A 22,483-nucleotide genomic window follows, 5' to 3' on the forward strand; every position below is an offset into this window, starting at 1 on the left:
GGCCCAGCCGCTTTACCTCTTTTTACCTCTACTATGACCTTCTTCGCTTCCTCGTCTGTGATATCCCGTTCTAAGTCTATTTTTTGGTTAGACGTGATAGATGGTAGGGTAACCCCCTAGACAAAGCTTTACTTTAGTGTTGTCTTCAATAATGGTCTTTTTGTATATATCTTGAAAAAAGTCCCGGAAGGCCACACCAATATCTTTATCTGAGGAGCGACTTGATTGTTCATCGTCTAATTTTATCTCTTTTATGTGATTTCGCATCTGGTCTGTTTTAACTTTCCTGGCGAGTACTTTCCCTGCCCCTTCCCCATATTCAAAATGGGAGATTTTGCTTGCTTCCCATCTGCACATAAGTCTCTCTTGGAGAATACACTCCAACTGTTTTTTAAACTGATCTTGCTTATCCAGATCCTCTTTCAGGCCGATGCCGGATTGATTGTTCAATTTGTTCTCAATTCCCCTCATTTCTGCTTCAAAGCCAGAGGTGACTTCCCTATATTTCCTTTTTCTATAACTCGCTCTATTAGTGATACAGCCTCTCCAGAAAGCTTTCAGGGTAGCCCAAACTACAGTAATATTGGCTGTATCTAAGTTATTCTCAAGAAAGTATTTGGTTTCAGTGAGAAGGAAGGTAGTCTCATCCTCCTCAAGCAATATCGTTTGGTCAAATGACCAAGTTCTAATATGCTGTTGCTGTATACAATCTATACTTGAAAGAATTCCTGTATGATCAGAGAGATGCGACGGAAGGTATTCAATCTCCTTGACTCAATCTTTTAGACTATAACTAATCAAAGCGTAGTCAATTCTTGACTTGTGTTTATATTTCAGATTTCTAAAAGATACTCCTAATTGGTCTCCGACCTTTCCCTCCATATATCACATAACCCTAATTGGGCCATTGTTGTCAAAAGCAAGTGCCTAGGTCTAGAGGGAACTGCTGCCCTACAATTTAGCGATTTGTCCAGTTTGGGATTTAGCACAATGTTAAAATCTCCCACCTATATTACTGGTTCTGTAAATTAAAGAAGATGAGAATGGATAGCAATGCTCCTTCGCTTCACTTGATAGTTCTGGAAGGCTGTGCTGTGATCTGAGGGAGGAGCGTTAACACACTTTGTTTTTTCTACCTGGGAGTGCAACCCCGATGACTCTTTTATACCGTTTAGCCCATTGTCCTGCCCTTCAGCGCTGCCTTCTTGACCAACCTCGCTCTTTCCACGTTTGTCTCTCTTTTTTCCTCCCCTTTTACCAGAGCTCGTTTTAGAGCTATCTAGGTTTTGAGCCCCTTTACCAAATTTAGGGTGAGAATCAGTCTCCTGGGTAGAGGAAGTGTCACTCTTACCGCTAACGCTGGTATCTGGTCCTGACCTGGAACGAGATATCTCGCACGGGCGCACTGGAGCTCGTTTGCGTGATCAACCACCCTTACAGGGATATTCCACTCACTGGAGTCTAATTGCTCCGCCAACCTCTCTAATACCAGCCCACGGGATATCCTGATTGAAATTCTTCTCCATTAGCCTCCTAAGCCTATATCTCCCACCGAATCAACCCAGGATAGTTCCTTATACATATTGAGTTTTGGAACTGAATCACCAGGACTTGAACCCGAGTGTCTGGTCCATATCGAGGACTTTCAGACTCAACCTGGTCTTGAGCCCGGCCGGGCCGGAAGTATGACCGGCTAAGCGACCTTTCTGTCTTTTTCTTTGAACTGCACAGCCCTGATGAGTCGCTTATCACTGCAACGAAACACGTGTCGGCTGGCTACAAAAGATATTAAATGAAGATACCTCTCTTAAAACATTGTGGTTTCTCTGACAGCTGTAACCCTAAGTGTACTCATGACTACCAGGACATCTCTATTTTGCGCTACTTTATTGTTGTGTGCAGTTGGTACTTTGTTTTTTGTCTGTTAACGTACTGCTCCCGGAACCGTACGCCTTTGAGGGGTTATAGGGCTTATCCTCTCTCCAACTAGCACCACCACCCATTTATTATATTTAAAGAACTTATGCGTTAAACACTAGCTGAGCGCCCTTAAATTTCCCCCTATTTCAAAAAAACCCTATCTTTATAGCTAACGCTGGTATCCTCCTCTCCTGCGCAGCCTTCCCCTTCTCCGCCTGCCGCCCATCCGATAAACCTGCTGATGCTGGCACTACTTCTGGCGCTGCCACTGCTAACCCGGAGGAGACCGTGGGCCGCCGCTCTGCGACCGCGTCTCAACTGCAGGGCTGCTCTGAACCAGCGCGGGAGGTGGAGCGGACGCACCGGGCGTGGGGAGATGGGCGATAGGGTGAGGGAGCTGACACACATCCAGAAGGCCACGAAGATCAAAAATTACGAGAGGTAGGAGTCCTGCCACGTTTCACGGCTGCCGTCACTCCATTCCCCAAACGCTGCTAGCACGTGGCCCCAGGGAGGAGAGAGCGCTTCTGAGGACGCGCGCACCGCTGCTCAGCTAGAGGGCGCCATGTTTCCCCAATCCCTTCAGCCGTCGCAGAAGTATTAAAAGGAAAACCAATTATACCTGCAGATAGAGGATATCATTTTTATAACAAGAGTCCATCAGGCAATCCCTTATCAATATTAGGATGTAATCTCCAGCATGAACCTACAGAACTAATAGAAATGGGCACAACATAGCAGCATATACTTCATATCAATTCAGTTTTTAGCTTTAGAAACTTGAAGACAAAGTGTAAAAGTGTAATAACAATTATTACAAGTCTCTGTAAGCAAATGTGATGCGGCTATGCATTGGTTCATAGATATACATTAAACGAGCTTTCATTGCTACCCAGTTTACCTATCCAACTGCGTTTAACATAGTCTTGCTAATGCCAGGACTTAAGTGTAGTTATTCATTATTCAATTCTTTCCCCTACAGCCTGCGATCAGCTTGCCCTTGGCGTAGTTGCAATCTTTGGACCATCTCACAGCTCTTCATCCAATGCAGTTCAGTCCATATGCAATGCAGTGGAGGTACCACATATTCAAGTCCGATGGAAGCACCATCCTCTGGATAACAGGGACTCCTTTTATGTCAATTTGTACCCGGATTATGCTTCCCTCAGCCACGCCATCCTGGACCTTGTACAGTTCTTGAGGTGGAAGTCGGCCACTGTTGTGTATGATGACAGCACGGGTAAGTGCATACTTTCATGCTGTGATTATACTGTATATGGTAGTAGTATGTTCTTCACAGTCAACATGGAGGGACGTGTTGTAGCAGCCACTGGAAATAGATGATACTGTGTTAAAGACCTCCCAGTGTTTTTAGACTTTTAAACTCCTGGGACTAGCCAGCATTTTCTTTTCTCACCTTTATGTAAAAATGTTACATCTCTGCTTATGTAAAGAGTTATGTTCAGCAGAAAGCCAGTGGAAGCATAAGATGGTGGACAAATACCAATTTCAAATAGTTTCTGCTGTAACCATCATATGATGTAAGCTGCACTTAATCGCAGTGCTGAAAATTGCAATTAGTTTCAACTGCATCTTAGAGTAGTTATTTATTATTTTGATATAGGAAACTATTATTTATGAAGAAACACCTTATAAATAAGGAGTAGCACCTAGTAGAGCTACAAGGATGCAATATAGAGGAGCTACTTTTATCAAGGGTGTGCAAAAAATATATTACACCTGAGGAGTCAGGAAAATTTGAGATACTTCAAAGTGTGAAATATCCCTACTTTGCCTAACTTAGCTTGAGGTGAAGTGAAGCTAGCTCTACCCACCCACAGGCAAAAGGGTTTAGGGGCATAGGATGCCCCTTTGGTGCAAGGTGGCCTGCATGACACGTCTGTACTCGCTAAGCTATAACATGATTATATTTACAATTAGGCCTTCATTTAGTCTTTGGCTGAGGGACCTGAATACATTTACTGTATCAACAGACTTGAGATATCGACCATTTTAGTACTTTTTAGAGCACAGATGAGATACAAGGGTGTACTCATCTTCAGAACTGTATATTACGCATTTTAAATGTGAGCTAAAAGTTTACTGTTATACTTCTTTATGTATACATCATAGTCATTTTCATTTTATGAAGCTACATATTTCTTTGAATTCTAGCTCTAATATTTCGGAAACATTGCACTATTGAACTGTTATTTTTATTATTAGTATTGTGTCGTAAGTTGAATATAATTGTGCGGTCTCAAACTTTAGAAATGAAACATTTTGTTTTCCAGAGATTTTAAAGCTACTTTCGCATTAATGGATTCTACTTAATATTCTTTTTAAGAAATTGAGGGGGTGTAAGAATTTCATTAGGTTCTTGTGCAGGGCTGATGGACTTTTCTATTTAATTGTGTTCCAGCTGCGTTTTAGCCATGTTCTCTGTCTGAAAATCAATCCACCATCATGTGTCTATATAATTCTTATTCCTGTGTATGCAAGCAATACTCCTTACTTGCCGAAGAACGAGAGAAGACAAACACATATTAATATGTGCTGTGGCTGAGCTTCCATGCATGTTGTCCCTATAGGCAGACCAGCAGATGAGACAGATGAAAGGTCACATTCACGATACGAGGGTGGCTATCCCTGGGATTGCTCATCCATTCATTTAGAGGCACAATAGAGCTGAAGTACAGATATAAATACCATCCCGGTCCTCGGTGGAGGCCAAAAACGAGAGTACACAAAAAATTCCGACGTTCCTTGCAAGGAAGATGTTATCCTTGCATTACTTGTGCCCAGTAGCGGTCGGCAGTAGGTGTTTCTATAGGGCGGTGACGTGGGCAGGAGGAGGGGCAGGGTGGGGGGAAATAATGTATGGATTACGGAGTTTTACAGGTAAGTAAACATTTAAATACATAAAACGAATTTCGTTGCGCACACTGCATCACCAAATGTGATGCAGTGCGCGCAACGAAATTCGTTTTATGTATTTAAATGTTTACTTACCTGTAAAACTCCGTAATCCATACATTATTTCCCCCCACCCTGCCCCTCCTCCTGCCCACCTCACCGCCCTATAGAAACACCTACTGCCGACCGCTACTGCTTGTGCCAATTGTTTGCCTTTCTTAAAACTCACTTCTTCAACAATCAATCAGTCAGGGTAATTATAAGCGTGCTACTCACCCTTGAGGTTCTCAATGCCCTGGGGGGTGGGGGAGGGGGGCAGCTCCATCAGTCCAAGAGCCAGATCTTGAGGGCCTTCTTGAAAATGTGTAGGGTGGCGGTACGTCTGATGTTTGTTGGCAGCTCGTTCCAGGTCTTGGCTGCGATGTAGGAGAAGGTTCTTCCACCTGTTTTTGCTCTGTGGATGCTTGGAGGTTGGGCGAGGTCGACGTATCGGAGGTTTCTCTTGAGTACTTGGAAGGAGATTCTGTCCTTGAGATATTGTGGTCCGGTGTTGTGGAGGCATTTGTAGGTGTGGGTGAGGATCTTGAAAGTTACTCTTTTCTTGACGGGGAGCCAGTGGAGGTTGCGCAGATGATGGGTGATTTTCTCGTGTCGATGGATGCCAAGGACAAGTCTGGCTGCAGTGTTCTAAATGGTTTGGAGTTTGTGGAGCAGAGACTTGATCCTGGCGTAGAGGGCTTTTTCATAGTCCATTCTGCTGGTTATGAGTGCGTGGTTACTGTCATCCTTGATTTGTGTGGGATCCATTTGAAGGTCTTTCGGAGGATGTGGAGGTTGTTGAAATAGGTGGAAGTGACGGCGTTGACCTGTCAGGTCATCCGGCATGAGGAGTTGAGTACGATGCTGAGGTTTCGGGCGTGGTCCTTGAGGGTGGGGGGCTGCCGAGGGTGGTGGGCCACCAGGAATTGTCCCATGCAAAGGGGGAGGGTCCGAGGATTAGGACTTCTGTCTTCTCCGAGTTGAGCTTCAGGCAGCTGCTGCTCATCCAGGATGCAATGTCTTTCATTCCTTCCTGGAGGTGATGGGGTCCTTGATGAGGGAGAGGATGAGCTGTGTGTCGTCGGCATACGATACTATGCTGAGTCCATGTTGTCTGACGATAGCGGCAAGAACAGCCATGTAGACGTTGAAGAGCGTGGGGCTGAGTGACGATCCTTGGGGTACTCTGTGGTTGATTTCTATTGGTTCGGAGGGGAAGGGTGGGAGTCTGATTCTTTGGGTTCTGCCGGTGAGGAAGGAGCGGAAGGAGCGGAGCGAGTCAATGGCGGTTTCCTGTATGCCGGCTGTGTGAAGTGGTGAGGGTGCGGTGGGAGACGGTGTTGAAGGCTGCAGAGAGGTCCATTAGGATCAGGGCTGCAGTGTGTCCTTGGTCGAGAAGGGTGCGGGTGTCATCTGTGATGGGGAGTAGAGCAGTCTCAGTGCTGTGGTTGCAATGAATGGAATCCGATTGGGAGGGGTCGAGGATTGAGTTTTCTTCTATGAATTTCGTAAGTTTGACGTTGATGGTCTTCTCTGTGACTTTGGCCCCGAAGGGGAGGAGGAAGATGAGTCAGTAGTTCTTGAGGTCCGTGGGATCTACTGATGGCTTTTTGAGTAGGGGTCTGCCTTCTGTGCGTTTCCAGTCATTGGGAAAGATGACAGTTTCTAAAGTGGTGTTGATGGTGCATTATAGTTCATGGGCAATGGCGGCAGCGGCTCTGTGGAAGATGTGCTGGGCAGGGATCCATAGGGGCTCCTTTCATGGTCGATGCAATGTCTTCGGTGGTGACTGGGGTTCAGGAGGAGATGGTGGACTGTCTGGCATTGCTGGAAGATGGAATAATTCCAGAGTAAGGTGTCTGGTCATTGAAGTTGTCATAGAGGTCCTTGATCTTCAGATGGAAGTAGGAGCCGAGTTTGTTGCAGAGCTCCTGGGAGGGGGTGATGTCCATGGTTTCGCTGGGGGGTTTGGTGAATTGGATGACATTGAAGTTTTCCTTGGAGTTGCTGGCGTTGGCAAGGATTTTGTTCTGGATGATCGTCCTTTTGGTGAATCTGACGCGTTAGTGGTATTCTATCATGGTGTTCTTGTAGTTGGTTCGGTCTTCTGAGGATTTGCTGTTTCTACAGTTCTTTTCGAGGCATCTGCAGGTGCTTCTAGATTCTTGGAGACCGGTGGTGAACCAGGTGGCATTCTTGGGGGACTGTCTGTTGGGGTCATGTAGGGGTGCGATCTCGTCAGCGCAATTGGTGATCCATCTGTGGAGTTCTTTGGCTGTGAGGTTGGGGTCGGTTGAGGTGGCGGGGACTTCATGGTTAAGGGTGGAGTTGAGCTGCTCTTTGGTGATTTTGCTACAGTTTCTTCATGGGGCTGGGTGAAGGTTTGGGTGCTGAGGGTTTGTCGACGTGGAAGTGTACATAGTGGTGGTCTGTCCATGGGGGTTGTGTGGTGTGGCTGAAGTGGATCTTGTTGCCTCCTGCGAAATGGGGTTGAGGGTGTGTCCTGCTAGTGGGTGGGGGTGGTGATGAGTTGTTTCAGTCAGAGGGTGGCAGAGTTGGGGTTGTTGAGGTTGTCGAGGTGGAAGTTGAGGTCTCCGATGAGTATGCAGTCCATGGAGGTGATGGCGTGGGTTGCGATGAGGTCGGTGATGGTGGAGCTGAACTCAGCTTGAGGTCCAGGAGGTCTATAGTCAAGGGTGCCTCTTAGGGTCATTCTAGGAGTTGTAAATGGAGGTGTTCGGTGGTGGGCGGGCTGTTGCTCGAGCTGGAGGTCGTGAGTCGGAGGGAGCTCTTGTGCATAATGGCAAGTCCTCTTCCTGTGCGGTTGGGGTGGTCCTTGCTCTGGATCTTGTATCCGTCCGGGATGGCGGTGGCGGTATTGATGTGGAGGTGGAGTTGGTCCAGATTTCTGTAAAGAAGGTGACGTCTGGCAAGAGGGTGTCGAGGAGGTCCCAGATCTCTACAGCATGTCTGTGCAGAGAGCGTCCGTTGAGGTGTTGGTGTTTGGCATTTGAGCAGTGGCCATGGGGGTGCCGTCAATGGTGAAAGTCTGGTGGCAGTGACGGCAGGAGACCTGGCCATGGGTGGTGTTGGGCATGGATAGCTGGCAGTTGTTGTTCCTTCCTGGGTTGAGTGCGAGGAGGGCAGCTGAGGCGGGAATTGGCAGGGGGGAGGGGCCGCGGGGACAGAAGCAGCGGGAAAGGGAGCGGGAAACAGGTAGAAGAAAAGAAGGTACAGGGCACAACAAAGTAGACAAAAAATGGGCATAACACAATTAAGGTAGAACAGATCAATAATACAGACAAAACACTTTCCACACACATTCAAGGCACAACACCGGGCTGGAACCCCTACCTGCACCGATCACTGCACAGGGCAGCAGCACAGCAGGGGAACTGCAGAGGGAGAGAGTAGGATTCTGGCCAGGAGTTCAGAGGTCTTGCTCGCACTCCCTCGCAGCGGCTGCTATTAAATAGGGAAGGAGGGAAGGAGGGGTAGCAGGGAGGCAGAATCGGCATGGGGGGCCCGCGAGGACAGCTTCTGCGGGAAAGAGAGCTGGAAACGGGTAGAAGAAAAGAAGAGACTAGGTACAGGGCACAACAAAAAAGGCAAAAACAGATAGAACACAATCAAGGCACAACTGAGAAATAATAAAGGTAAAAAAATGGGCAGCCCACAATCAAGGTATAACACAGGGCTCGAAGCCCTACCTGCACCGATCACTGCACAGGGCAGCTGCAGCTGCATAGCAGTGGAGCTGCAGAGGGAGTAGAACTCTGGCCAGGAGGTCAGAGATATTGCTTGAGCACCCTTGCAGCGGCCGCCTTTACATAGGGAAGGTGGGAGTGAGGCGCAGATGGGAGGCAGGAATTGGCAGTGGGCGAGGCTGCGGGGGTCGCAGCGGCTGGAAAGGGAGCAGAAAACGGGTAGAAGAACGGAAGAGGCTAGGTACAGGGCAAAACAAAAAAGGCTAAAACAGACAGAACACAATCAAGGCACAACAGGGCAATAATACAGGCAAAAAACAGGCAGCCCACAATCAAGGCATAACACAGGGCTCGCACCACTGCCTGCACCAATCACTGCACAGGGCAGCAGCACAGCAGCAGAGCTGCAGAGGGAGAGAGTAAGACTCTGGGCAGTAGGCCTGAGGTCCTGCTTGCACTCATCGCAACAACTGCCATTAAATAGGGAAGGGGGAGGGAGGCGCAGATGGGAGGTGGGAATTGGCAGGGGGCGGGCTGCGGCGGCAGCAGCAGGAAAGGGAGTGGGAAACGGGAAGAAGAAAGGAAGAGACTAGGTACAGGGCACAACAAAAAAATTCAAAAACGGCCAGAACAAAATCAAAGTACTTTAGGGCAATAATACAGGCAAAAAACGGGCAGCACACAATCAACGCACAACACAGAGCTCAAACCCCTACCTGCACTGATCACTGCACAGGGCAGCGGCACAGCAGCGGAGCTGCAGTGGGAGAGAGTAGGACTCTGGCAAAGAGGTCAGTGGTCCTGCTTGCGCTCCCTCGCAGCGTCATCCATTAAATAGGGAAGGGAGAGGGAGGCAGGAAAGCAGTACAAGAAAAGAAGAGACTACGTAGAGGGCACAACAAAAAGGCAAAAATGGACAGAAGACAATCAAGGCAATAATACAGGCAAAAAACGAGCAGTCCACAATCAAGGCATAACACAGGGCTCGAACATCTACCTGCACTGGCTAAAGCCAACTCAGAAGCCCAAAAATGTGGGAGTTATGATTGACAATAAACTAACCGTATCTCACCAGACAAATGCCATCATTTAGGCCTCCCACTTTTTGATAAAGAAACTTAAGAAGATCCTACCCTGATTATAGAAAGACAGTTACAACTACACTTATACCGTCAAAACTAGATTAATGTAAAGGGCTTTACCTGAGTATACAAAAGCAATAGCAAAAGAATCTTTAGACAGTTCAAAATGCAGCTGCAAGACTTCTGCTGAACATCCCAATGCATGAATCAGTAACCTAGGAAATTCACAAACTCCACTGGCTTCCGGTGGCACAACAAATTAACTTCAGGTCATTATGCCTAGTATATAAGGCACTGAGCAATACAGGACCAATATTTCTCAGGAATCTTTCAGCCTGGTACGAACCTCCTAGACAGCTATGTTCCTCAGGTGCTAAACTCATGAAAGTTCTGAGAATACGTTCCTCAAACTGGGGGGGCTGAAGTTTCTCGTATGGCACAGCAAAACTCTGGAACATGTTACCAATGGAGCTTAGAAGTGCAAGCTCCCTTACCATCTTCAGAAAAGGGCTAAAACCTGGCTATTTTAAAACTAGGCTGTGCTCACCCCAATCCTAGAAAAGGGCTAAAACCTGGCTATTTTAAAACTAGGCTGTGCTCACCCCAATCCTTTCGCCCTGTACAAATTAGATTAACATAACGTAACATAACACCGATCACTGCACAGGGCAGCAGCCGCGGCACAGCAGCGGAGCTTCAGAGGGATAGAGTAGGACGGGAAGCACACAATCAACGCACAACGTAGGGCTCAAGCCCCTACCTACACCGATCAGTGCACATGGAAGCAGCCGCGGCACAGCAGCGGAGCTGCAGAGGGAGAGAGCAGGACTCTGGCCAGGAGGTCAGAGGTCCTGCTCCCACTTCTTGGGTCAGGAAACATCTCCTGCATGACTGTTGAGAGTGTGCTCCCTTTTCTCGCGTTTACCATAGTGTTTCTTTTGGTTTTAGATTTTTTGGCCTCGGCTCGCATGACAATCATGATTGTGTACCGGGACCTCGCATCGGTTTATTATGCATGCCGGTTCCACATGGTCTTAACTAGGCATATGCCTTTACCACACATGCCTTTACAACAAAATGAGCATTGTTAAGGCATGTATGGCAAACACATATGCGTGGTTAAGACTTGTCATGTAAGTCTTACCCCTGAACCCTGCTCCCAGCCCTTAGACCTAAAACTGCCCACTCCCTCCTGAAAATGAACCCCCTCCTCGAGCCCTAAAAACTTCCCTGCCCCCAGCCCTAAAAACTACCCCACCCTCCCCTAAGCCCTAAAAATTGCCCGCCCACCCTGAGCCCTAAAACGTCCCCTCAAGCGCCAGCACTGAGACATAAAACTACCACCTCCCTCCTAAAAACCAACCCCCTTCCTCCCTAAGCCCTAAAAATGTCCCCTATCCCCCAGCCCTGAAAACAACCAGACCCTCCCAGAAAACTACCCCAACCCTTAAAAACTATCCACACGCCTTCAAAACCCTGCCCCAGCCCCACATGTCCTCTCCTGATCCTTCCTGCTTCCACCAAGCAGCAGCTAGACCACGCACTACTTTGAAACACACATATGCATGGTTAAGCCGTATGCGTGGTTAAGGCAAGCGTGGTAGTGCTTACGTTGTTGGAACACGCGTGGCTCTGCCTGCGTTGTTCCAATTGTTTACCGACAATCATGCATGTGCCCTGATGGCTGCCTGTGACATTGATTGTAACTCAGAGTGGTACCCTGTGATTTGGAACAGCCCACCATGTGCAGCCCTCTTATTTTACGACTGTGACTACCATCTGCTAGACAAGCTGTGGAGTACTAACAGTTGTGGCAGCAGAATGATTATAAGGGTGGGAAAGGCATTTTTTCCTGTGCCCGCACCACGATGTTCACCTGAGGTCCTCCCCACACTAGTACAGACCTCGGGTGTGAGATCAACCGAATAGTTTGTCCCTGCAACCGCTATCAGTATTTTGTTATTCAAAGCACCAGGGTTAAATGGGGGGAAGAAACTGAGCTTACGCTCTATCCCTCCAAGTTACAACAAAACAGAGAACAACAGTGTTTTAAACAGTGTTTCAAATCTAGGAAGTAATTTGTCTATAACTTGTTCCATGTCAGCTTTAATACTCGTAGCTGGAAAGACCACCCGCCTGTGCAGTTAGGATCCTCTCTTTCCACCCGCTCTTTTCTTCTTAACAGGGGGTTCCGTTTGTGTGGTGTCATTATCTGATGAAACCTCTACGACCGTTTCATATGTGACCACAGTGGGTGACTTGCCCTTTAGCAGGGTTCTGGCTGCTTCCTCAGAGATAACAATGGGAAGTGATTCCTGGATACATCTTTCGGACTTCAGTGAAAGTCTCCTTTCGGCCACAGCTATTTCCTTAGAGATAATACTTGCTGCCCTGATCAAAAAGGAGTCTAAAGTTGTCACAGTGTCTCCCCCAGATGTGCCTACATTCATTATCCTTTTGCGCATGATTACACATGTTGAAATTTAGATATTAGTATTAATAGGTGCACCGGGCAGTGTCCCTTGATGCCCTGTAGCAGCTGTTTAACCCAGACTGGCAAGGGCAGGGCAAGATCACTCAGTCAAGTGGGCACAATAACCCCCCCCCCCCCCCTTGAGAGCTCCTTGGAAGACAAACAACAAAGACTTAAAATATAAAATGTCAATACCTTAATGTTGCTGAGCCAAAATAGAGAAGCCAAGAGAGGTGGCCCAGGCCAGCCTCGACCGGCTTTGGACTGGCGCAGATTTGGCCTGGTCTTCGCCTGAACCGCGACCAGGTACAACCTGCATGCGTCTGACACAGTGGAACAAATGCAAAAAGATCAATTGATGGACAACATGCAGAACAATGTCATACATTCAGCCCAGTACAGAGTTCTGGGCTTCAATCGATCGTTTGTTTGCTCACCATGCCATTCTAGTTTGGACCCAGACATATGCAAATCAGTCTTGACCCTGCGCCCAATCGGAACAGTCCAGCCCGAATTGCCAGGCCAGGTCCTACCTGGACTGAAAACAAGCATTCTAGGACCGGTTTCCGGCTTTCAGCCCTCATCAGCCAGGATAGCTTGACTCCAGTGGCATGAAGAGCACGGGACCCACTTCTGAGCATGTCCGTCCCACTCAGGGTGAAAAATGCAAACAATTGATGGACAGAATGCAGAACAATGTCATACATTCACCCCATTACAGAGATCTGGGTCTAAATCCATCGTTTTTTTGCTCACCATGCCATTCCAGATTGGACCCGGCCTTATGCAAATCAGTTGTGACCCTGCGCTCAATGGGAACAGTCCCAGACGTGGGTCCCTTGCTCACTTTGCCACTGGATTCAAGCTAGCCTGGCTGAAGAAGGGTGACATACCTTGAAACCGATCCCGGAATGCTTGTTTATGGTCCAGGGAGGACCTGGCCTGGCAGTTCGGTCTGGACTGTTCCTATGGGGCACAGGGTTAGGACTGATTTGCATATGGCTGGGTCCAAACAGGGGTGGCGATGTGGGGAAAATAACAATGGATTCAATCCAGATCTTCTAACTGGGGGAGAATGTTTTCATTGTCAGCATTCCGTCCATCATTTGTTTGCTGTAACACTTTTCACCCTAAGTGGGATGCATATGCCCAGACGTTAGTCCCTTGCTCACTGTGCCACTGGATTCAAGCTAGCCTGGCTGAAGAAGGGTGACATACCCTGAAACAGTTCTCAGGATGCTTGTTTCCAGTCCAGGGAGTACCTGGCCTGGCAGTTCGGTCTGGACTGTTCCCATGAGGCGCAGAGTCAAGACTGATTTCCATATTGCTGGGTCCAAACTGGGGTGACGTAGTAGGTAAAAAAACAATGGATTTCACCCAGATCTTTTGACTGGGGGAGAATGTTTGCACTGTCAGCATTCCGTCCATCATTTGTTTGCTGTAACACTTTTTGCCCTAAGTGGGATGGGTATGCCCAGAAGTGGGTGCCTGGCTCACTGTGCCACTGGATTCAAGCTAGCCTTGCTGAAGAAGGGTGACATGCCCTGAAACTGTCCCAGGATGCTTGTTTCCGGTCCAGGGAGAACCTGGTCTGGCAGTTCGGTCTGGACTGTTCACATGAGGCACAGGGTCAAGACTGATTTGCTTATGGCTGGGTCCAAACTGGGGTGGCGTAGTGGGCAAAAGAATGATGGATTTTACCCAGATCTGTTGACTCGGGGGGAATGTTTGCACTGTCAGCATTCCGTCCAACATGTGTTTGTTGTAACTCTTTTGGCCCTAAGTGGGATATGTATGCCCAGACGTGGGTCCCTTGCTCACGGTGCCACTGAAAGTCCCCCTGGCCCTTTGGAATAATAGTTTGTCCCCAGAATTGAGTAATACGCACATCATTGTTTTATAAAACAGCTTAAAACTCAGATTTTCCTCGCCTCCTCACTGTACTCCTTCCCTCTGTTTTTTCTCTATTGTGTGATGCCGCTATTTTGTGGGAAGCCCTAGGAAATCATATTGCTGGGGCAGCCATGCACCTTACAAATATTATGAACATAACATATATGCAAAGAGATTGTAAGTTGTTTATACAATAATTGTATAGAGTCCCGGGAACACCAGTAGTAAGAACAATTGCAACCACAAATACTGAACACATGCAAATCTATTCATAAAGGTTAATGTGATCATAAATGTAAGTCTACAACCACATTTACTTGTTTTATGCCTGCCATAGATTCACACAGGGATTCCCATTTATATGCGTAAACATCTACACCATGAGTGTGGACTTCTCAATACCCATAATTTCCTCTCAGCAGGTGGGAAAAAGGACTTTCCAAGAAGTTCTTATACCTGGAATTTTGTGAATATCCTAAAACATGCATGTGCGAGTGCAGCTGTCACAAACTCCTATCGTTCCTCTTTCCACCCAAGAAATTTGAATTTTACTGTGGCCAAGTTTTAGTATAAATCCCTTTTCAGGGTGCAGAGAAAATGTATTTGCTCCAGATTTGCTAGGGATGTAATAGAAGAGGTTTTTCCAAGGGGTAAAATATTTTCCCTCTGGAGAAAAATATGCATTTGCACAGGGGATCCTATTGCCCCTGTGCAGATTTCTTTGCTATAGAGACCCTGGGTGGGAAATTTCACTTATCTTTGCAGACGCAGCCCTGGAAACCTTGAAGCCTGCTTATGTAAGCACTCATGAAATAAAGAAAGAAGGAAAACACCTTTTTAACTTGGAGTGATATTCATCATATGCTTTCCTTTGTTTTAGCCTTTTTATATGTTGGGGCATTGGTTTGATCTGCAAAGTTTGTGAAAGTGTCATCATTTTTATCCTCTCTTGTCTTCTGCTCTTGACCTGACGCCCTATAAGCTTAGATGTATATCACCTATTGTGTATTTTTATGACAGATTTACTGCCCCAATTTTAAATGTCAATTTAAAATGCTATATAAAGACTTTTGAAATAAGTTTTCTACCCTTTTCTTTGCCCATTTTCTTTTGACCAGGAATAATTGCACTTAACTTTACAAAGAGTAGAACTTACTTGGGCTGCCTTCCAACAGATATCTTGAACCCAGGGTTGGTAGAACTAAAATTTGAAGAGTAGATCAGCCAGGCCAAAGTAAAGGTCAATCACACTAAACAGCATATATAAGTAGGGGTCTAGGTAAGGATGCTAGACGAGAGAATGAGTGAAGTCATGATCATCTGTAATTATATTTGTATTATTTACTTAGTCCTTGTCATACAGCATGCCCTGCTTTTTAGTGTTTCTCTGCTCGGTAAAAGCAAATCTAGTCATCTACTGTACATTGGAGAGAAAGTTTTATGTTTGTGTGAGACTGACATCTGGTGACTTTGAGTAGAAGTGCTGAAAAAATGCATATTTTCAGTGAAAATAAGTAAATTGATACTGTTGGTTCTGTTGCAGAGGAATTGAATCTTCTTTTTATGGCTGTCTGTCAAACATGGCTGAAGTTCATCACACTAGCTGAACTCAAGCATTCTGAATTTCACAGAACAAATTATTGTTATAATGTAAAAAAAGTGTTTTGCTTCCAAAAAGTATTGTCATGGGGAAAAATAACTAAACAGCAATGGACAACATGTGCATAAAGCTGTTTACAACTTCTATCAGTAGAAGTAGGGATTTGGGTTGTGCAAAATTCAAGTAACTTCCCTTTGTGCAAATACATAAAGTTTAGGGAAAATTGCAAGAAATAATGTGAAAGGCAAACTGGGATATTAACAGTATTTTATTTGATGCTATTCTTTAATGCACAACGATGCAAGGATGTATTTTGTGCTAAGAAGGTAGTGCTTATCTACTCAAGTGGCAACAAAATCAACTCAAATGACCATGTGGTTTTGCAAAATGCATGGTGCTGTTTGCGCTGATTTTCAGCGCTGCTCCTGCTACCAGGCCATTAATTGTAGCACAAGCTTCCTAATTTCCGCCGGTTAACAGAATTCTGCTGAATCTTGCTGATTTTTTCTGTAACTCCATGGAATTCCACAGAGTAAAACTTCACGAGTTCCACCCAACTGTACTCTTGCAAACACAAGGAGGTGATGGAAGCAGCGCTGAAACTTTTCAGACACTCGCCCCCATTCACAGATCTTGGTGCCATTGGTAGTAAATAGAGCAAAGACATGGCTAACATCCAATTTACTGCTATAATGTGTGGCCATTTGAAGTTGGACATTGTATTTAAAACACACAAAGTTTTTTGAAAAGATGCAAAGAATGTTAAAATCTGTCCCTTTTAAATTATTATATTTAGCATAAAATATCAGAGATGTATCTCATGAGGCTGCTTTGAAACCATAGTTGCTTTGGGCATGGATTTCATTGAATGAAGCGGCTAAGGTCTTTCAATTATCTGTAGTGGTTTCTTAAAATAATATTACCCATTCTGCCATGGGTATCATAAGTAAAATCTATTTTTATTTTATGGAGTCTCTTAATGTCAGATGGGTCCTACTACTTCTTATAAAGATATACTTTCTGCTTATTTGTAGAAAGTTATTGTGTACTTTTTCTTGAAATTCTGTTTAGTGCCTATGGATCAGCTTTTCTGCGTAAGAAAAGTGCACCTAGAAAAAAAATATGCAAATACAATGCAATTTCCTCATGCAAGATTCTTCTTTATGAAATTTCACCTGGGTATTTTATTTTTAAGAAGGTTTATTATTAATTAGTCTATTTAAAATGGAGAGATAATGTGATTGTAGAATGTGAAATATTAAAATGAATGACATTTTTTTTGTTGCCCACTTAATGAAAACAAAATACTATTTTCAGTGGAGTTTGAAATTACTCCCATGAAGGGTGAAAGAAGTATTGTTGTTATGCAAATGTGCAAATATATCGAAAATATTTTAGTGTACTACAAATACACAGATAAAACGTTGGAGAACAAGAAAGGTAGTAATTAAAGGAGATGGCACATTGACCCATGGCAAAATTCAGATAGTGGGGTAACTCTAATTTTAATGGTCTTATTTAGAGTTTGGCCGACAAGGCACTCCATCAAAAACATGTCCCGTCCACCTTATAACAAGTGCATTATTGTCATCTGCTGTCTAAATACGGGGTGGTACAAAAGGGGGTGGTGATGGATGGAGCATCTAAACCAATCAAACACTCACACCCAGTCAACAGATCTGGGATTAATCCATCACCATTCTTTAGCCCACTGTGCCACCCCAGTTCAGACATGGCCATTTGCAAATCAGTCTGACTCTGTGCCTCATGGGAACAATCCAGCCCGAAATACGGGGGACCAGACTTCCCCCATGTTTCGATTGGGTACCATGTCCATCAAAAGGCAAACCAGTCTTTTTTATATGTTTCTAACTGAGATCTGAAATGGTGTTATATGTTTGAGAATGATCATTGTATTTACAAATAAGTGTCAGTATTATAACGTTTCTATGTTGTTGTTCATAAAAATCTTTGCCAATAAAACGTTTTTGAGGGTGAAGTGGCCTGCTATTTCGTTTTTTTTATTATGGCAGCCACTATTCTTTTGCAACGCTACTACCAAGGTTCATATTTTTCCTACATTTCTTACGTTTTATGGACAAAAAAAGCAAACATTGATTTTTTCTGTTGCAAATCCGCACATACTTTTGCAGAAAAAATAGAGCAACCTAGCAGATTTTCAAAATTTGTTAACACAGACCTAAATAGCAATTATTTACTAATTAGCTCCATTCGTTTTACAGCGGTTAGAAAAGTATGATGACTGTAAAACTCAAGTTTTCTTTTTTGTCTAGATATACAAAATACAATCCTTTTTGCTGCTTCAAAAAAGGACCTGACCTCTGTAGAAAATCGACCAAAATACCACACTTTTTCATTGTGTGACAGTAGGCTAAAAAGCTCCTCAGCCAGTTTATCTACCTCACCACAAGGTGATTATTAATATGAAATCATCTTCCAATCACCTTATCAAAATGCAAGTTATTCTAAAACACACAATAGGTACAAGAACATTGGCAAGGAAAATAGACGTTTTTAAAGAGCAAGGAATAAGAGAATTAATCCCCACTAAGCAGGCAAAGATGTTTTGTAACTGCTGTGTTCTGCAGATCCGACAGGTAGACTATGCGTCTGCGGATAGCAGAATTTCTATATAAGATGCGTCCCCACCTGCTGATCCAATGACAAACGTGCCCTGCTAATCCAACAGCCCACCTCGCCTTAAATCCCCTGACATATCCACTGTCTAGAAACAGGGCCTTATTAGCCGATGTTGAAAACCTCAACGCTTCGCTGTAATTCTGTTTTTTTTCTTGCATTCCCTCAAGGCCTTATCCGACTGCAAGAACTCATAATGGCTCCCTCCCGCTACAACATCCGACTGAAGATCCGCCAGCTCCCCCTCGACTCGGAGGATGCGCGGCCCCTGTTGAAGGAGATGAAGCGAGGCAGGGAGTTCCGGATCATCTTTGACTGCAGTCACACCATGGCGGCCCAGATCTTGAGGCAGGTGAGCAGGGGATCATTACGCCCAAAGCTGGATGTGTCTACGAGCGCGCGGGAGGTCCTCCTGGGACTCTATTACCTCAGTCTTTTTGCGCAGTAGGTAGATGAAATATATTCTCGCGTGGCTCCTTGAAGATTTTATTCTTAACGTGCAAATCCTCTGCCGCACATCAAAGACATCTCCCTTGTCTGTTCCTGTCGATATTCGCACAAAAACATAAATTGATGTTTACTTTCATAATATTGTTGTGTGTATCCTTTTATTTTTTTATTATTGAATTTTATATTTCCTTGTGCCTGCTGTTTTCCTTTGTCTGCTTCTGTCAGGGATCATACTCAGGTTTTCCTGTAACTAACACAAGCTTCCATTTTCTAGTCCCACCTCTCCATTTTGAGTGCCTGACCTCCAGCCCTGAATGGGCCATAAAAGTCGAAACACAAACATAAAGAAAAATATTGCATTGTCGATCTCGTTCTTGATCATAACTGTGAGCATACTGGGAAGAGTAATGCAAATGAATCTTTTACAGAAAAAAAAAATAGGTCAACCACACTTTCTGTGAGATCTATGCAAAGACCTTGCCTAAATATATTGCGTACTGCCACTTTAGCATAGGATTTTCATTGATGCACAGTCTTGTTACAATACACATATATTTACTGGAAAAGTTATATATTTTTCAAAATACCCGGGAAAAAAACAAATTACACATGATAGTTATGTTCAAATGAAATATTAAAATGAAAAAATAATACTTCGCAAACCAGTAAGGCCACATCTTGGCAAAATGGTGGAGTGTGCTAACACCGAGAGTGTAAATAACAAAATAACACAATACAGACAAGTAAAAAACAGTTTGAATTATATCTGGTATGTTTACCTCTTTCAGCAGTGTTCAGTTGGGGATGGTCACCCACAGGGCATTTCGAATAATCATGGTCTTTCCATGACATTGCTTGGGCAGTGGGCAAGATAGCTCCTGATGGGGCGGAGAAAAATCAAGGAAGAAAGGAGCAGCAGTTTCTCGTAATAATTTTGCTCAACCTCTCTAATGTTCTGTAGATTGAGCCTTGCAAGAGTGAGGGGAAGTGGTTGCAGTTCAGGGCAGGCTCACACTGTAACGGCATGGATAGTCAGTACCCGGGTCGGTCTAACAAATGACTAAACAACTGAGTAAAAAATGTAATTGCAGTTAAATCTGAGAAGCACTTGACATTAAATGGAGTAAGACGTGTTCTAGCAAAAATGATAACAAGTCAAAACTTTTTTCAAACTAATAATTACCTCATGTGTTCTAGTGCCAGGACAATCTTCCTAGGGTATCAGTGTGCTTTAAAAGTAGGATTCATTCATTTAATTTAAGTCAATTTCATAAAGGGTGAATACGATTGGAAAGCAGGTTTCATTCCTTTCATGCAAGACAATCTCAAAAAGAATGATACTTTTGGAAAAGGGAAACTTCTTGTGCATTCTGGCATCTCAGAAGTGGAGAAGTAGTTTTAAGGCAAATGCTTTTGGTCACAGACTCGTGAAAACAATCTGAGATGTACTGGAGTATGACGTGAACACATCGTTTTGATTAAGTTTCTCAAAGTCACTAATACTTGAGATGTGGCAGAGAACAGTGTTCTATCAAGAAGGTGCAATAACCTCAACCGGCCGCTAGCAACAGCCAATGGTTGTTTTGGTGTAATTGATGAGAAGTTTATGACCTCTCACTTTTAAGTAGCTGCTCCAAAGAACGTAAGTACATTGTATCGCTTTTCCAGTGGACGTGTGAGTACATTGATTTAAAGATTTGAGTAAGAGTGGAGAAGACAGAGAAGTGAAGGTTCAATTACAAACCATTGTTTTATTCGTAGGGGTTAGTATTTGAATAGCTGGATGAATAGATCAATCTATGCTGGATTTTTCAGCAAACATTAGGCTACTTTGATATTTGAATTTGCTATTGTTACTTACCCATTTTACATGTTATAAATCCCTCTATCCTTAATATTGTGGTTTATTATGATTACTTACTACTCTGTCACAGGGGTGGCAGTTGATATTTTCAGTAGTAATATTTTGTCAGTATGCTTAATGGCAGTGAGGTCCACGTCTGCCCTCTTCTTTATGGTTCAATTGTAGTGTGTGTGTGTATGAAATCTCCCTAGACACATTTTGCAGGCATTTTCTCAAGGTAAATGTAAGATCGGAAGGAATTTTATTCATATTTGTATAAAATGTTTTCAAGTTCACAAATCCATAAATGTGTGTCTTCCTGTAGAAACTTTTTGAAATGGGCAATGGATATATTGCACAACGTCATACATATATGCAGGTATAAGGGCTAGGCACTGAGCTCAAACTAGTGGTATTGAGCTCTGTTAATGGTAGTTCCAGCTGTTCATTGGCTTACCCACAGTTATGATCCGAGACCAAATGCAATAATGCACAAGGAGGAAGGCGTGCACTTATTAGCTGGTTTCTGCAGATGTAAAGGCTATCAATGGTATTAGATCTTGAAGTGACCAATTTCACACACTCATTGACACAGCCTAACTGATCCAGTCTTTCTCACAATCCTTGCTCCACACTTTGACTGAAGCAAAATATTTTCAATCAATATACTAAATTGCAGGTTTTCTTATAGGTTATGGCATTGCTCTGCTCTGAGCTGAAGCGGTTACGTATTTACATTTCCCAGATGAATCGCTGGAGTTAGTACTTAGAGGCCCAATTCTCTTAGTTTTTTGCCCATTTGCTTGACCAGAATAAATTATTTATTGGTTTGTTTAGAGGCAGAGGAGCATATCAGATATCTGTTTTCATTACACTACAAAGATGTTTGGCACAAGGATTACAAAGATGTTTGGCACAAGGGATATGAATGGATTCTACTGTGTTGATGCAAACAAGAGCTATATCCTCAGCCCCTGATGTATACCATTAAAGATGTAAACCCATCTCTGCACTGGAAGGAGAGATCTTTTATAAACTGGTTTTGAAAAAATACCGATGGCTAATGGAGCTTACTCTAGCCCTTTTGGGACTAGACCACAGAAATTAAGCCATTCTTCTGAGAAAGTGCTGACAAGAATCTCATCTCTTTGTGTTCTCTAAAGGATTCTGCAGTTTGTGCTGCTTAGACCTCGGTCATGGAACTCACCTTCAACCAACCTATGGGGCCAATTATGATGGCGGCGGCCATCGCATAGTCAAAAGGGACCGCCCGCCACAGGTGCGGCGGTCCAGCAATGCAAATTATGATTCACCCGCCACACTGGCAGGCGCATCCTATATATTTACATTGTGGCGGGCCGCAGCACCCGCCACAATGTAAAATGACATGTTTAGCATATGTATGTACAACATGACAGGCACTTTGTACATGCATATGTAGGGGGGTATCATATGTACCCCCCATGTGCAGCAACCCACCCCACCCCACCTTCCCGGGGGCCCGCAACAGGCCCTCAAAGGCATTCACCACCTGTCTTTTTGCTGTGGCTTCGCCACCAAAAAAGATAGGCATCCCAATGCCCATGGCAGTGCCTGCACGGCACTGCCACCATAGCCCCATTGTACCTTGTCCCGCAAGGCGGGCGGAAAAGGCCCACCTTGCGGGACCACGGCGGATGGTCTTTCTGTCCGCCGCAGTACCTTTCCTATTCCCACCGCCATGCAAATTTGACGGAGGGAATATTCAGGGTGATGACAGGAAGTCTGCACCGCCGAGCCGGTGGTCCTCACCGTGGCCCAGCAGTAGCAGACTTCCCGCCATCGTAATTGGCCCCTAAGTTCCATCACCTTATTCCCCATCTTGAGAACTACTCTAAAAACACACCTTCTTAACAAGCAAGA

General features: G+C 44.7%; 1 protein-coding gene across 1 annotated transcript in view; it reads left to right on the forward strand.

The window, feature by feature from the left end:
- GRIK3 (glutamate ionotropic receptor kainate type subunit 3) overlaps positions 1 to 22,483 on the forward strand; it is a 653,994-nt gene that overhangs the window by 39,384 nt on the left and 592,127 nt on the right. Inside the window, exons 3-4 of the mRNA XM_086954197.1 lie at positions 2,903 to 3,160; positions 18,459 to 18,640. Coding sequence (XP_086810323.1) covers positions 2,903 to 3,160; positions 18,459 to 18,640 — 440 coding nt within the window. The remainder of the gene's footprint in view (positions 1 to 2,902; positions 3,161 to 18,458; positions 18,641 to 22,483) is intronic.

The sequence above is a fragment of the Lissotriton vulgaris genome, chromosome 2_1 (assembly GCF_964263255.1).
Source record: "Lissotriton vulgaris chromosome 2_1, aLisVul1.2, whole genome shotgun sequence".
Taxonomy (NCBI): domain Eukaryota; kingdom Metazoa; phylum Chordata; class Amphibia; order Caudata; family Salamandridae; genus Lissotriton; species Lissotriton vulgaris.